This window comes from Rhipicephalus microplus, unplaced genomic scaffold, assembly GCF_043290135.1.
Source record: "Rhipicephalus microplus isolate Deutch F79 unplaced genomic scaffold, USDA_Rmic scaffold_41, whole genome shotgun sequence".
NCBI lineage: Eukaryota > Metazoa > Arthropoda > Arachnida > Ixodida > Ixodidae > Rhipicephalus > Rhipicephalus microplus.
The window spans coordinates 2,157,111-2,170,773 of record NW_027464614.1 but is presented as its reverse complement, the minus strand read 5'-3'; the positions used below and the strand labels follow the sequence as shown (position 1 = coordinate 2,170,773).

Genomic DNA, 13,663 nt, shown 5'->3' with positions numbered 1-13,663 from the left:
GAAAGAAAAAAACACATCAAGTTCGGCCCGGTGGGATATAACGCGCGTTTAGAGTCGCACATTGACGCCCACAACCACGCTGCATCCTGCGCGAAACAGAATGATAACATACACGACGTATACACATGACGCGCAGTGATAAAACTATTACTTCTGAGGAGGAGGAGGTAAAACTTTATTAGACCAAGGGATTTGGGCACTTACGTCCCAGAGTCCCCGCACGACCCCACTGCGCTATGCGTTCATGAGTTCATGCAGTTCCATAACGTGGGCGGCCCGGTCAGTGGCGATTTTCTGCTTGGCCGGGTCCGTCGAGCGCAGCAAGGTCTGCCATTCCTCCCATGTGGTCAGTGGCTCCGGGCCCCGCGGGGGAGGGTCCGCCGGGCATTCCATGAGAATGTGGGTAAGGGTAGCGCGGGGGTGAGTGCATTGAGCACAGTACGGGGCGTACGCTCCCGGGTAAATGCGGGAAAGAAAATAGGGGGAGGGAAGGGTGCGGGTCTGAAGGCGACGCCATAATATTTGGTGAAAATTTTTGAGGGATCGGTGGGGTGGTGGGTATAGCTGGCGTTCGGCGCGATATGACTGGGTCATCTCGTTGAACGAATGCATGCGCTCCCTGGAAGAGCCCGTCTCCGATTCCGCCGCCGCCCGGTTGATGAGACCTCGGGCATGGTCATTGGCGGCTTCGTTGCCGGGATTTCCAGAGTGCGCAGGCACCCAGATCAGCTCCACATGGCGGGCCGGGTTTTTGGTGGGACAGCTGAGAATTCAGAAAGCGCTCTCGTGGACTCGTCCTCGCGCGAAATTTAGGATCGCGGTTTTCGAGTCGGAAAGGACGTACCGGGCATCAGTGTGTGCGAGGGCAAGCGCGATCGCCGCTTCTTCCGAGGATTCCGGGGTGGATGCAGGAGGAAGGTGGAGAGTTGCAATGGGTGGGAGTGTGCGATCAATGACTGCAACTGCCGCGTCGTCGCCCGTGCAAGCTGCATCCACCCATACGGCGTCCTCTTCAGAACCGTAGTATTTGTGGAGAGCTTTTGCACGGGCCTTGCGGCGGGCCGAATGGTAGGTAACGTGGGTGTTTCTTGGGAGAGGTTTAACAATTATCTGTGTGTGTATGGGTCGGGGGATTGGTAGAAGTGTGGGGTCGGCTGCTGGTATGTGAATACTGAGGGTGTTAAGTATGTAGCGTCCGGTGAAAGTCTGAGCTAAACGAGTGTATCGCTCGTCTGTGGGCCTCAGTGAGTTCGTGTGTGGTGTTATGGAGCCCAAGCTGAAGAAGTTTAGTGGTCTGTGTGTTAGGGGGGAGGTGTAAGGCCACCTTGTAGGCTTTACGAAGCATGGCATCCAGGGTGGCTATTTCTTCTTGTCGAAGTCGGACACAGGGGATTGTATAAAGGAAGCGGCTCAGTATGAAGGCATGAATGAGACGACACAAATCGTGTTCCTTCATGCCATAGTGTTTTCCAGAAACTCTGCGGACGAGGTGCGAGAGCGCATCCGTCACCCGCTTGAGTTTCCGGATTGTGAAAGTGTTACGGTCGTTATTTTGGATGTGAAGGTCCAAGATTCGGATTGTGTCGACCTCTGGGATAGGGCGGCCGTCAGAGTAACGGTGACGGGGGCAGTGGGAAGAGTACGTGGTGAAGGGCGTATGAGAAGCAGCTCAGAGTTTTCCGGGCAACAGGAGAGACCAATGCTTTGTACGTGTTGTTGTGTAATGTTTGCGGCGGTTTGTAAAGTTTCCTCTATGTCGCCATCACTACCCCGTGGGTGATCCACAGTGTGATGTCGTCTGCAGAGAGGGTGTGGTGAAGGTGAGGGATATTGTGAAGAGCGCGGGCTAAGGGAATGAGTGTGGCATTGAAGATAAAAGGGGAAAGGACCGAACCTTGCGGAGTGCCTACACCACTGAGAGTATATGGAGGGGACGCATGGGGGCCCATATGAACATCGGCCGTGCGTCCTGATAGGAAGGCTTGTATGTAGGCGTACATACGAACGCCCACATTGAGGGGGGAGAGAGCCGCCATGATCGCTCGGTGTTCTACTCGATCAAAGGCCTTGGTTAAGTCCAGGGCCAAGACGGCTTTAGTATGAGCGGGGATGAGAGGATCAAGAATGCCGTGCGTCAGTTTAAGCATGGCATCTTGGGCGGAGAGACACAGGCGGAAGCCCACCATGCTGTGCGGGTATAGGTTGTGGTCGTGCATGTGTTGAGTCAGTCTGTTTAAAGCAACGTGCTCGAAAAGCTTCCCGAGACACGATGTGAGTGAAATGGGGCGGAGGTTTGATATGGTAAGGGGTTTGTTAGGTTTAGGGATGAATACAATCTTGGCATGGCGCCAGGATTGCGGCAAGGTGCCTTCCTTCCAGCATTTAATAGAGTAATCTGTAGTCTGTGCAATCGATTGATCATCCAGATTACGGAGCATGGAGTTAGTTATCCCGTCTTTCCCCGGTGCAGAGCTTGTTCGGATGTTCTGGAGGGCCATACGGACCTCTTGCTTTGATATGTCGTTGTCCAGGGCTTCATTCGGGGCTCCCGTGTAGGGCGGGAGAGGGGAGGAGGTGCCGGGTGCCGTGTGTGTTGTGCGTAGTTGGTCCAGAAGGGTGTCAGGGGAAAGCGTGGAGTTGTGAAGTAGGCGTGTGATGTGATGTTGTGACGTTGTGCGTGAGTGTGTAGGGTCGATAAGGTGCCGTAGGAGGTGCCATGCGTACTTGGTAGAGAGGTTGCCAGCTATGCTGTTGCACACCTGACCCCAGTTGGAACGACACAACTCCTCGGCGTGCGCAGTTATTTGTGTCTGTAGCGTAGCCAGTCGGCGTTTTAACGTTCTGTTATGTTTCTGTCGTTTCCATCTCTCCAGTATGCTGTGGTGCGCCTCCCAGAGGTGGGCTAAGCGAGTGTCCAATGTAGGGGTGTTGGGTGGTGTGGTAATCTTTTTTGTGTGTGCGCTTATATAATCTAGGAGAAATGAGACCCAATGATCAATGTCTTGTATCGGGGTATTGGGGAGTTCCCGACGAGCGGATCGGATAGCGTCCCAGTGAATGAGATTGTGGGTGAGGAGTCGAGGTCTGTGTGGTTTGTGAGGTATTTGTAAGGCGATAATATAATGGTCGCTTCCAAGTGTGTGTTGTGTACGAGGCCATGAGATATCTTTGAGAGAACGGCTGAGTGTGAGGTCCGGACTAGTGTCCATTGTTACGCTATTGCCGATTCGGGTTGGTGTGAGAAAGTTTTTATGTGTAGTGAGGCGCAAGTCTTGAATGGTAGTCCAAAGCCTGCGACCCCGTGCTGTGGTGTACCGATAACCCCAGTCTGTATGCTGAGAGTTAAAATCGCCGCCTATGAGTAGGGGGTTTCCGCCCGCGATGCGGTGAATTCTCTGCAATAGCACATCGAGAGTGGCCATGGCCTGGCGTGGGGTGTGGTAGATGTTGGCTATAAAAATTGGAGGTGTGTTAAGTTTTGTGGCGATGAGTTCTATGAGGACGCACGGAGTGGAGGAGGTCATTGTGTGTTCTTGGTAGATAAGGGTGCGATGTATAAGTGTGGACACTCGGGGAGTGTCAGTGGGGTCTGAGTGTACTGCATGGTAACTTGGAAGTTTGGCTTGGTGTTGCGTGTCCTGTAACAAAAGAAGTTTGGGTATGGCAGGGAGGGCAGGTATTAAGAGCTGCAGCGGTGCGCGCTTGCCCCGAAAGCCGCGGCAGTTCCATTGGATTAGTGATAGGTGGGTGGAAGTATCATGACCCGCCATATTGGAGCGTGGGCGGAGCTAGGATTGGTTGTTGTTGCTGTAGTGGAAGTGAAATAGAAGGAGCAGGTGTGTGTGAGATGTAGGTAGAAGACCCCTCATGTGATGAGCTGGTAGTTTCGAGCCTCTGAAGGCGGGTCTCAAATTGCGTAAACCTAGTTTCTAGAGTTTGGGTTAGGCGTGTGAATAGTGCATCCATCTGTTGCTCAAAACGAGTAGACAGCTGCTCGACTATCGTTGAAAATTTAGCTTCGATGCGCGCCTCCAACGCTACCAATTTGGCGTCAAATTTAGCTTCCAAGTTTCTTAGGTCAGCCTGATAATTATCGACTGAGTCTGAACTGCGTTTCTTTTTAAGGCGGGGTGAGGAGTGTGTGGTGGGGCTGTTGGGTGACTGCGCAGTGGGAGGGGTGACTTGTTCCGGGGACAGCTGTTGCGAAGAAGGTGAGGGGGGAGTAGGGCTTTGTGTTAGAAGGGTCGTGAGACGGCTTACCTCCACACGCAGGGCCCGGAGCTTCCGGTCACGGGGGTCCGGGGCACGCGGAGTGTTGGTTGCCGGGAGTCTGGTCCCATTGGGCGTCTTCAGCTTGTCCGCCCATGTAGGTTGGTCGGAACTCTTCGACTGCCCTTTTCGTTGGCCGGCATGTGGTTCAGAGCGTTTGGTGCTTGCACCGCGTAGTGAGTGGTCTACTCCTTCCTGTGATCGTGGTTCACGTGGTGACTTGGGCCTGGTTACTTTAGGTAGGTGCCGGTGCTTACACTCCCGGGTCCCCGACAGATGTGGGCCTTCGCACATGATTCAGACTGGAGTACACGTTCGATTTGCCTCCTTCGGGTGTAATTGGCCACATCTGGGGCACCTGTGCGTCCTAGGTTGTATGCATACATCCGTGCGGTGGCCTATGGTCCGGCAGTTACTGCACGTCTCGACCCTTGGTGTATAGGGCGTGCACAGATGCAGTCCTCCACCATAAACAATCCTTCGTGGGACGGTGGCTTGTCCAAAGGTAATGAGAATCGATCGCGTGAGTCCCATTCGTCGAGCGTCTAGTATAGTTTCGTGGGGGTTGCGGGAGATCAATTCCGCGAGTAGTTCTTGTGGTGATTCCTTCCAGTAGGCGTTTGTAATAACACCCCTGACTGAGCCTTACTTCTGACCTATTGTAGAGAGATTGAGTAGCGACGTTTGCGTTCATCAACAGACGAGCGTGTATACCAGCTGCTTCACACTATCGACGGTGTGTTTACACTCCAGAATGTAATATCAGTGAGGCAACAGATGCTAAAATATTCTATGGAGAGCGCCAATGATGTTATACCGGTCTGTTCAAAACCAAGTTGGTTGAGCCCTTCAGTACCCTCTGCCTTCTCGTGTATTTGTGCTTGCAAATGCAATAATAATAATAATAATAATAATAATAATAATAATAATAATAATAATAATAATAATAATAATAATAATAATAATAATAATAATAATAATAATAATAATTATTAATATTATTATTATTATTATTATTATTATTCCATTTCCAAAATTTCCAATAATAAATTCATTACCAACAAGGCGTCTAAGTTTGATTTTCAATACCAATTTAATAATGTGTCACTACAAAGGGTTAACCAGTACAAATACCCTGGTATCACAATTGAATTTGATCTTAGTTGGACAGAGCACGTGCGTCAAGTGTCCAAAAAAGCGATGAGCAAATAATTTTTTAGTAAAAGGGCCCTGTCATTCTCCACACATGAAACGAACCGTCTTGCTAACGTCACATTTGTCCGCCCGGTCTTGGAACATGCTAATATTGTGTGGTTCTATCACACTGTGAATTGTATCGCTATACTGGAAAGGGTTCAGCGGAAAGGTGCGCTTCATCTCCAACAGATACGGGCGCAACGACTCACCTACTGCTCTACTACATCGTGCTGTTGTAGCCACCCTTGACAGTTGTGCAAAAGTTTATAATAATAATAATAATAATAATAATACTAATAATAATAATAATAATAATACAATAATAATAATAATAATGTGTTATTAAAAAAACCAGATATATTTAACATGCCCTAGAACAACCATGAAGTCTTAGTGCAGGCGTACGCAAACATAAAACAATACAAGTGAAGAATACAATACAGGCAGTCTTTAGAAAATAAAATCAAATAAAAAGGGTGATAACGCACAGACAAAAAGAAATTAACGCAATATGCGAACAATGGATAGAAAACAGGAGAATCAAGAAATGCACGTGAAAAATAAAGGAGGTTATACAAAGTTATGTAGAAATCATCTTGAAAGATGGAAATTGGAAGAATCTTAACACTGTGAAAAACTATATTACCACAGCGTAGAGCTCAGATAAAAAAATGACAGTAGACTGTGAAAAGTATCAAGTTCATAGAAAGTATTAATATAAAGACTTCCCTTTATGTGAGCAGTAGTGTTGAAAGAATTTAACAGGTACATTAAATAGTCGAATCTCTGTAGTGAACTTATGGCGAATCCAAAAATTTACACAACTGAGAAGTAAAGGGCGGGATATCATACCGTGAACTAGGCTGTAAAGAAATGACAGGACAGTGCGACTTCATCGGCAGTGAAGTGATGGCAATGACAATAATCTGGTAGTGTTACAGTGAGATCTAGAGTAATTTCTAGCGAAACGATGTTTGTAGATGTCTATCAGTATTTGTTGCACTCGCTCAAAGACGTCACTGCGAGATTTAGCAATGCTGTTGCAGATCACAGATGCATATTGAAGTTGAGGAAGACATATTGCGGTGTAGAATTTGTAGAAGGCTGTAGGAAAAGTGAATTCTCTAGAAATTCTGTAAACGCAGTGTGGAGAATGAAGGCCACGCATGGCAGCACATTAGGTGTGAGCAGAAAAATTTCACATGCTGTCAAGAAGAACACCAAGATCTTTCAACTCATAACCATTGCATAACGACATGGTAATGACAGAGTATGGAAATGACACAATGAATGTTTTGCGAGATATACTTATGAATTTGGTCTTTGAGATACTAAAAGAAAGGTTGTTGCTGTCACATCATTCTGAAAACGAACAAAAATCTGACTAAAGTAAATGACAGTCGTTAACTGAATAAATTTTCCTAAATATTTTGACAGCATCGGCATACAAGAGAAAAGAGGAATAACGAATTGCAAAAAAGATACTGTTAAAGAAAACTGAAACTAAGAGTTGGGCTAAGGCCGATACTTGAGGGACTACAGTAGTCACTTTATACAAGGAAAACATCCATTCACGGCAGCATATTATGATCTATTAAGTAGATAGTTCTCTGGAGATGCGCAGGATACGAGTCAGAATCAAAGCTTGCAAATTCGACCAGAAACATTGAGTGGCTTACTACGTCAAAAGCCTTTCTCTGGACACAACTTGCCGTCTTTGAGAAATACCTGAGGAGATTTGCGTCATGAAACTAGCAAGATTTCTGGGAGCTGAGCGGCCAAGGAGAAAGCCGTGTTGATTATAGATCAATTATATATTCACGCTAACATACAATATATTGTGAATAGCCAGCTTAAAGATCTTGAAAGTGGCACACAGTAGAGAAATCGGGCGATAGTTAGAAACATCAGTTTTGCAGTCCGCCTTAAAAAAACAAAAAAACACGTGCAGTTTTTCATACGCTGAAAAATGCGGAAATGGTCAGGCTGTTATCAAACAATTCAGTCAGTACTGGGGCAAATATACTACCATAAGCCTTTAGTATGGCAGAAGGGATCCCAGCTGAGCCAGACAATAAAGACGGTTATAAGCGCATGATGCATGAGCAGATGAACTTTTCATCCAGTGACAGACCACTAGATGTGAAACTGGCTTGTGCTGTGGTCTTATTTCAGTTCTAGGGTCTTAGGCCTTCTAAACGAATGAAAAATGCGTAGAAAAACAACCAAGAACGTCACGCACTTCGACACCGTCCGAGTCCAAAAGCCCGAAGGACTCCCCCCTTTTCCTACGCCGTTTGCGCACATACTTCCAAAACGCAACTGGGCTGTGAGAAAGATTTGTTCTAGTAATGCAATATATGAGCTGTGGTCCCTTTATGTAGGCGTTTTAAGAGAGTTCTGAAAGAGCTGTAGTATTCATTCTGGTTGCTGAATGAAAAACATTTAGCCTTCTTGTGAGCCCGATCTTAGTGCGCGAGTGCCCTAAGTTTAAGGGAGAACCATCAGGGATATTCGATGTTTATGTGCGTGTTGCCGCATAAACGCACGCATGCTGTTTAGTACAAGCTCCGTAAACTTCTCAATTTGGTCATCATTATTTGGTTTCTGAGTAGCCTGTGCCCAATACACAGCGTACAAGTTTTGATGAAAGCACGTGTCACCTCTCTTGAAAGCAGATCTTGGAGATTGGTTAAAGTGACGGCTGTATAGCTCGACGTTTTGGCACATGCTGATAAGAATTACATTAAGTGGTGGGTGGTATTTGTCAGGGCGAACAATAGAGATGTCGGAGTGTGAAACGTCAACGGTCTGATCGTTTGACTGACATGGAACCTAAGACATTGTCTCTGCGACGGTTGATTGCGTATGTTTCAGTAGAGTATTAAACGCCGAAAAGCATAAGAGCAGACTGTACTTTTTTCTGAATTAATCGATTATAATGACAAATGGTATGCGTGCTGCAGTCAATTCTTGACACATTGAAGTCACCAAGAACAATAAATCTGTGCCCGCTATGAGACAAAATCAAATGTTCATTGGGAAACATGACATCAAGAAATCAAGGCAGGGGAATACTCGATGGTAATTGGAAACGTCTAATCAACCCTTTTTCTCAGCGCTGCAGGCTGATTTCTAACCAAATTGATTGTTCTTAAGATTGCAGGTCTTTGCGTCTAACATATTTCAGCGAACTGTCGATGGAAATCAGCACGTCACCGCTTTTCTGTTTGTTTGCACTAAAATCTTGGTCACTGCAGAAAGTCAGAGACGGAATTTCAGGGCGCAGCCAAGTTAAAGAAAAAGTGATAATAATAAAAGGAGACGAAAGAACATTAGTGAAAAACTTGTTTCTCTTGGTACGCAGACCACGATCATTCTGGTAGAGAATGTTCACGTTACACTGCACTTTCAACACAATAGGCACTAACTAGCTTAGAAGGATGAAGAATGTCAATGTGCAGCAACCACCCCAAAACTTGAAGATGCATCCCATTGAAGGGTCATTCTAGCGTTGTAGTGTTTCCTCGTCAACTTCGATGTAGAAAAAAAAGGTCTGAAAATTAGTCTGAGGATGCCGGCAAGAGGTGGGAGACAGATCTGTTGAAGTTATATGTTTTTTTATGTCAGCAGCAGTGGTGTTCGGGCTCAGCTTCGAAACGAAAATGGCCCTTGGCCACTGCGGTCGATGTGTCTGTTGAGAGACAGCCATAGCCGAAGTCGTCATTGCCTCAAATGAAGCAGGTTTCCTGTTTCTTTTCCCTTCAGGTGCAAGAAAAGTGGCAGAAGAGGCTGCCGCAGGAATCGCGCTGCGTTAACTTGGACGTGTCTTCAGCTGGCAATGAATTCGATGGAGAAGTATTGGATAAAGGTTGTCACAGTACGCAGGTGGCTTGAAAATCGTAGAGCGGTGACGGTTATTCCGCGCTTGAAGGGCCACAGCTACCTTCCCTGGCGCCGCGGCCGTATGGTTCGACAGCACGTCACGCAGGAAGCTTGAGATGTTGATAAGGATGTCACGCTCACTCGCGTGCCCTTATCTCGCGGCGGGGGGCATCGTACGTCTTGGCCTCTCCTCGTAGGCTTATGACGTGGCCTTGTTGTTGAACACCCCGAGGCTGCTCCTTACGCAGCCGTTCTTTTTTTATTACGGCAGAAATTATGTGAACACACTCTGCTTGATTTTCCTGTCCACGTCGGCGTCATCGTCACTCGCCGTATATGTATACGTATCATCTATATAAAAAAGCAAGAAAGAAAAATAATCCAGAAAAACACCCCAGCGCGCGGAATCTAACTTGAAGGCTCTGTATCGTGAGTGCGAGGCGTTAACTACTGAGCCACCGAGGAGTACGTCTTTCAACACTCAAACTGCAAGCTAACTATATCCACCGCTTACCGCTCGTGCAAGCGTTGAGGGCGGGGGGACTATCGCGTTCTCAACATTACCAGCAAAATGGCACAATGAGCGCGCTAAGCCACATCGTCACAACGCGGTGGATCGTGCTGTGATCTCCCACGTGCACTTTGCCCTATGGAGAGCAGGGCGTCACGCTTACCCGCGTGCCCTTATCTCGCGTTGGGGAGTATCGTACGTCTTGGCTGGCATTCGGCCTTCACTAGAACGTTTCTGTTGTAGTTACCAGTAGCACAAAGGTCACTGAAAACGTTGCACAGTCTCCGTTTGCGAAGAGAGTATTGTTTTCAGACACAGCGAAGCAACAACTCAGACGCTTATTTGCGTTAATCTATGCCTGAGAGTACGTTTCGTGCCTCATTTGTGCGTGAAAAACGCGGGACACGTCTCGATGTGCCAGCCATTCTGCTCGTAATCTTTCAATTTCTTGCTATTTCGTTCATTGCTTTGCTTTTGCAGCAAAGCTGTGACTTTTTTTAATGCACCAAAATATTTGGATTTCGATAACTTAGCAGAAAATAACATCGATAGGTATCCGCTCAAACGGACTACATGAAAGGAAATACAGAATATTATAACACTATTTGGGGCTTTGCGTTACAAACCACGTAATGATTGTGAGGCACTCCTTCAGTGTAGCGCAACGTGCATGGACATCGCACGCCACAACAAGTGATGTGGTTGGCATTCAGGACCTCTTCGCCTTCAACGAGGCATCATATCCGAGTTTCTGAAGTGTCTAGGTGGCGCATAATATGCTACTGCAAAAAAAGGGTAGAGCCATCGCGAAGAAAAAAAAACAGTGCAGGGCAAGCTGCACATGTTCTCAGCGACTCTGATACTCCCTGTGGGCACCATAGTGAACCACCCTGTGCGCCCCCTATAAAGGAAGAAACTTGCGAATAGTTCGCATCAGGTTGTGGTATTAGGTAACGTACGAGTGCATGCATAACTTTTCAATCAGAAGACCTGGATGCCTTTACGTCTCACCGGTTACTCTCCTGTTCTTAGAATCCTGATAAAATCTAGATGATTCCCACTACTCGTGCTCCGAAACAATGCACTGTTACATTAAGCCACCGTAATCGTCATCACTATGTTTGTTTGTCTGTTTGTTTGTTTGTCCCTTTTATGCTGGCACAACCCACTATGGGGGATCGGCCATGAAACGAACGGTGTCTCGCTATATGAAACAAAATGTTTATAATTTCGAAATGTTAAGTTTTTAATCAATATGCTTTATTTTGATAATTTTTAACAATGAACTTAGCATTTTAGTCTTGGCATCTCCCAAAGGAAATCGCAAACGGCTTCGCAAACGCTCCTGTGGCTAAACCCCAGCACGGTAGCCCCAAAGGAAAGAAGAACCGGAAGGGATAGATTTAATCTCAACCTTCGAAGCGGTTCGTATAGAAGTCTTTTCCTCTGATTGGTGAATAATCTGCACGTTAGAAAGAAATGACCAATAGATTCACACTCAGTGCAATGAAGGCATAAAGGTGACTGTACCGGACCAGACCTGTGTAGGTGAAAATTCAGTGGGGGGAGTCGGCATCGTATTTTGGTAACTGCGATCTTGGTCCTTCTGGAGGAACACCATCGACTCTGCCAACAATGATTGAGGTGAGGGAACTCAGAAAATGTAACACAGACTTTGAGAAGTTGTCTGATAGGGCAAATGTTTTAAAACGCGCCGCAGTTACAGGCGCCAACGTCGGCAAAATAGACATTATCGAACCATTACATGATAAAAGTACGAGTGCATCCACCTGTTGATTTAGAGGTATACCTTTGTGCCCTGGTACCCATATCAAACGAATAATACGTATATGTCTTGGAATGACGGAATCAAATATTTCTAAAGAAATTGAAAAAATTGATTCAGTTAAAGAGGAACGGACGGATAGGCTGTCTGTCAGAATGATGGCTTCTGATAATGATAGGGGTAAGTTCTATGGAGCTAATATATTGGCAAATATTTGTGCATGATAAATAGGAGTAAAGTCCGGTAATAGAATTAAAAACGACCAATCTAAACGTAATGATGCTATTCCCACCCCTGCTTTTTCTTCACAAAGTGAAGCGTCAGTTGCTATCACTGCAGCCGTTTCTAATCAAGATAAACGGTCCTCCAAAATGCAATTTAAGAATCTACTGGGTGTATGTTTCCAATTCATGGGAAATATGTCATCAAAACCTATTTGACTTGTTTGTACAGATCTGCTCATGATTAGTATCTCACGGAGCTGCACTTGTAATGTTTCTAATTGTGTCTGTGCAAAAATGACTTGGGACGCCGTAATCGTGGCCACAGATGGCCGAAAAATTCCATCGGATGATTAAGAAAAATATATATGTGATCTCCTCAATGGCGATGCATAAATCTTTAGAAATATACACACGGTTAGGATGTTAAACCGAGTACGAAGAGAAGGGAGGTGTTCTTCTTTGTATAAAATAGTATCTTATACAAATTTCGGAAGTCAAAGACAGAATCGTAATGATTCACGTTATAAAAGAACCAGTGGTCGTAGTTTGTATTCAGGTGCACCAGAAAACAAGACGCAGCCGAACTCTAATATCGGGTGAATATACATGAAGTAAATTATGATGAGAACATCACGGCGTAAACGTGAACGTTTGTTGCTGAGTCTACGAAGCATCCCCAGCGCGCGTGTTTCTTTGGCAGCCATGTTTTCTATATGTGAACTCCAAATAAGTTTTTCAGTATAAGTGATCCCTAAATACTTGACATATTCTACCTGCGGGATAACGTCTTGCCGGTAATGCAGAGCGATATGGGCCGGAACACTCAGAGGGAAAACTATATACCATCGCACAATTTGTGAAATTCAGTGATAAGTTTATTTGTTATTTTTGCTGTCTTATACCTTCTTTCTTTTCAAAGCGATCGAGAAAAAAGCCTAGTGTGGCATTCACAGAGACGCTTACGAATTGCCAACATGTTTTACTAGGGTGGCATTCACAGAGACGCCTACAAATTGCCAACATGTTTTACTATTGATTGCATTCTGGGCTACGATTGGCTGACATTTTTTTATTGTCAGACTGTCTTGTTCACCTAGATGCTGCCATATTCAGGGCCGCCTCACCAAATCAGTTTTTGAAAGTTCTCTTGACTGATCCGGTGGCCCGTGCTACGAAAGCAGCACGCGGTCAAACGAGTGACTCCTGAGCAGGATCGTCGCGCCTATTTTTACCGTATATAAAGACGATCGATATCTGTGTAAGAAAACCATCTCAGAGAGGGCAGCAAATTGCTCTTAACCTACCTTTCTTGGTGCCCGTGCCATTGCGAGGAGTTATCGCCGTACATGTGGCACGTCCAGGCACTAAGGACAGAAAGCATACTTGTATCAGTTTTTCTTCCCCGTCTTATATACAAGCCATGCATGCTATGATGTATGCCATGGTTAGCAAAAGCGACCATTCCAGGCAAAACGTGTGGACCGAGCAGTAAAATTCCGGTGATTACTTGACTTCTCTATTAACATAATTTAGGTGCGGTAATTTGTGAAGTGTCCATGCTTCTTATACTGTTTATCATCGAAATCCACCAGTCGCATTAAAGGAATCTGTTTTAATGCGGGTCAACTGAGCTCGCTAAACCAAAACAACATAGCAGCATCAAGACGTGCAGCTCACATCTGTTAGCGTGTAAATGCCTGCGAAATTGAATAAAGAAGCTTTCTATCTGACACAATAAGGCAGGGGCGTAGCCAGCAACGTTTCCAGGGGGGGGGGGGGGTTACATTGACC

At 45.9% G+C, this 13,663-nt stretch overlaps 1 protein-coding gene across 1 annotated transcript in view; it reads right to left on the bottom strand.

Annotated features, from left to right (window-relative positions):
* LOC142787006 (monocarboxylate transporter 12-like) overlaps positions 1-13,236 on the bottom strand; it is a 106,665-nt gene extending 93,429 nt beyond the window's left edge. The window contains exon 1 of the mRNA XM_075884622.1: positions 13,177-13,236. Coding sequence (XP_075740737.1) covers positions 13,177-13,197 — 21 coding nt within the window. The 5' untranslated portion in view covers positions 13,198-13,236. The remainder of the gene's footprint in view (positions 1-13,176) is intronic.
* Positions 13,237-13,663: the final 427 nt, after the last annotated feature.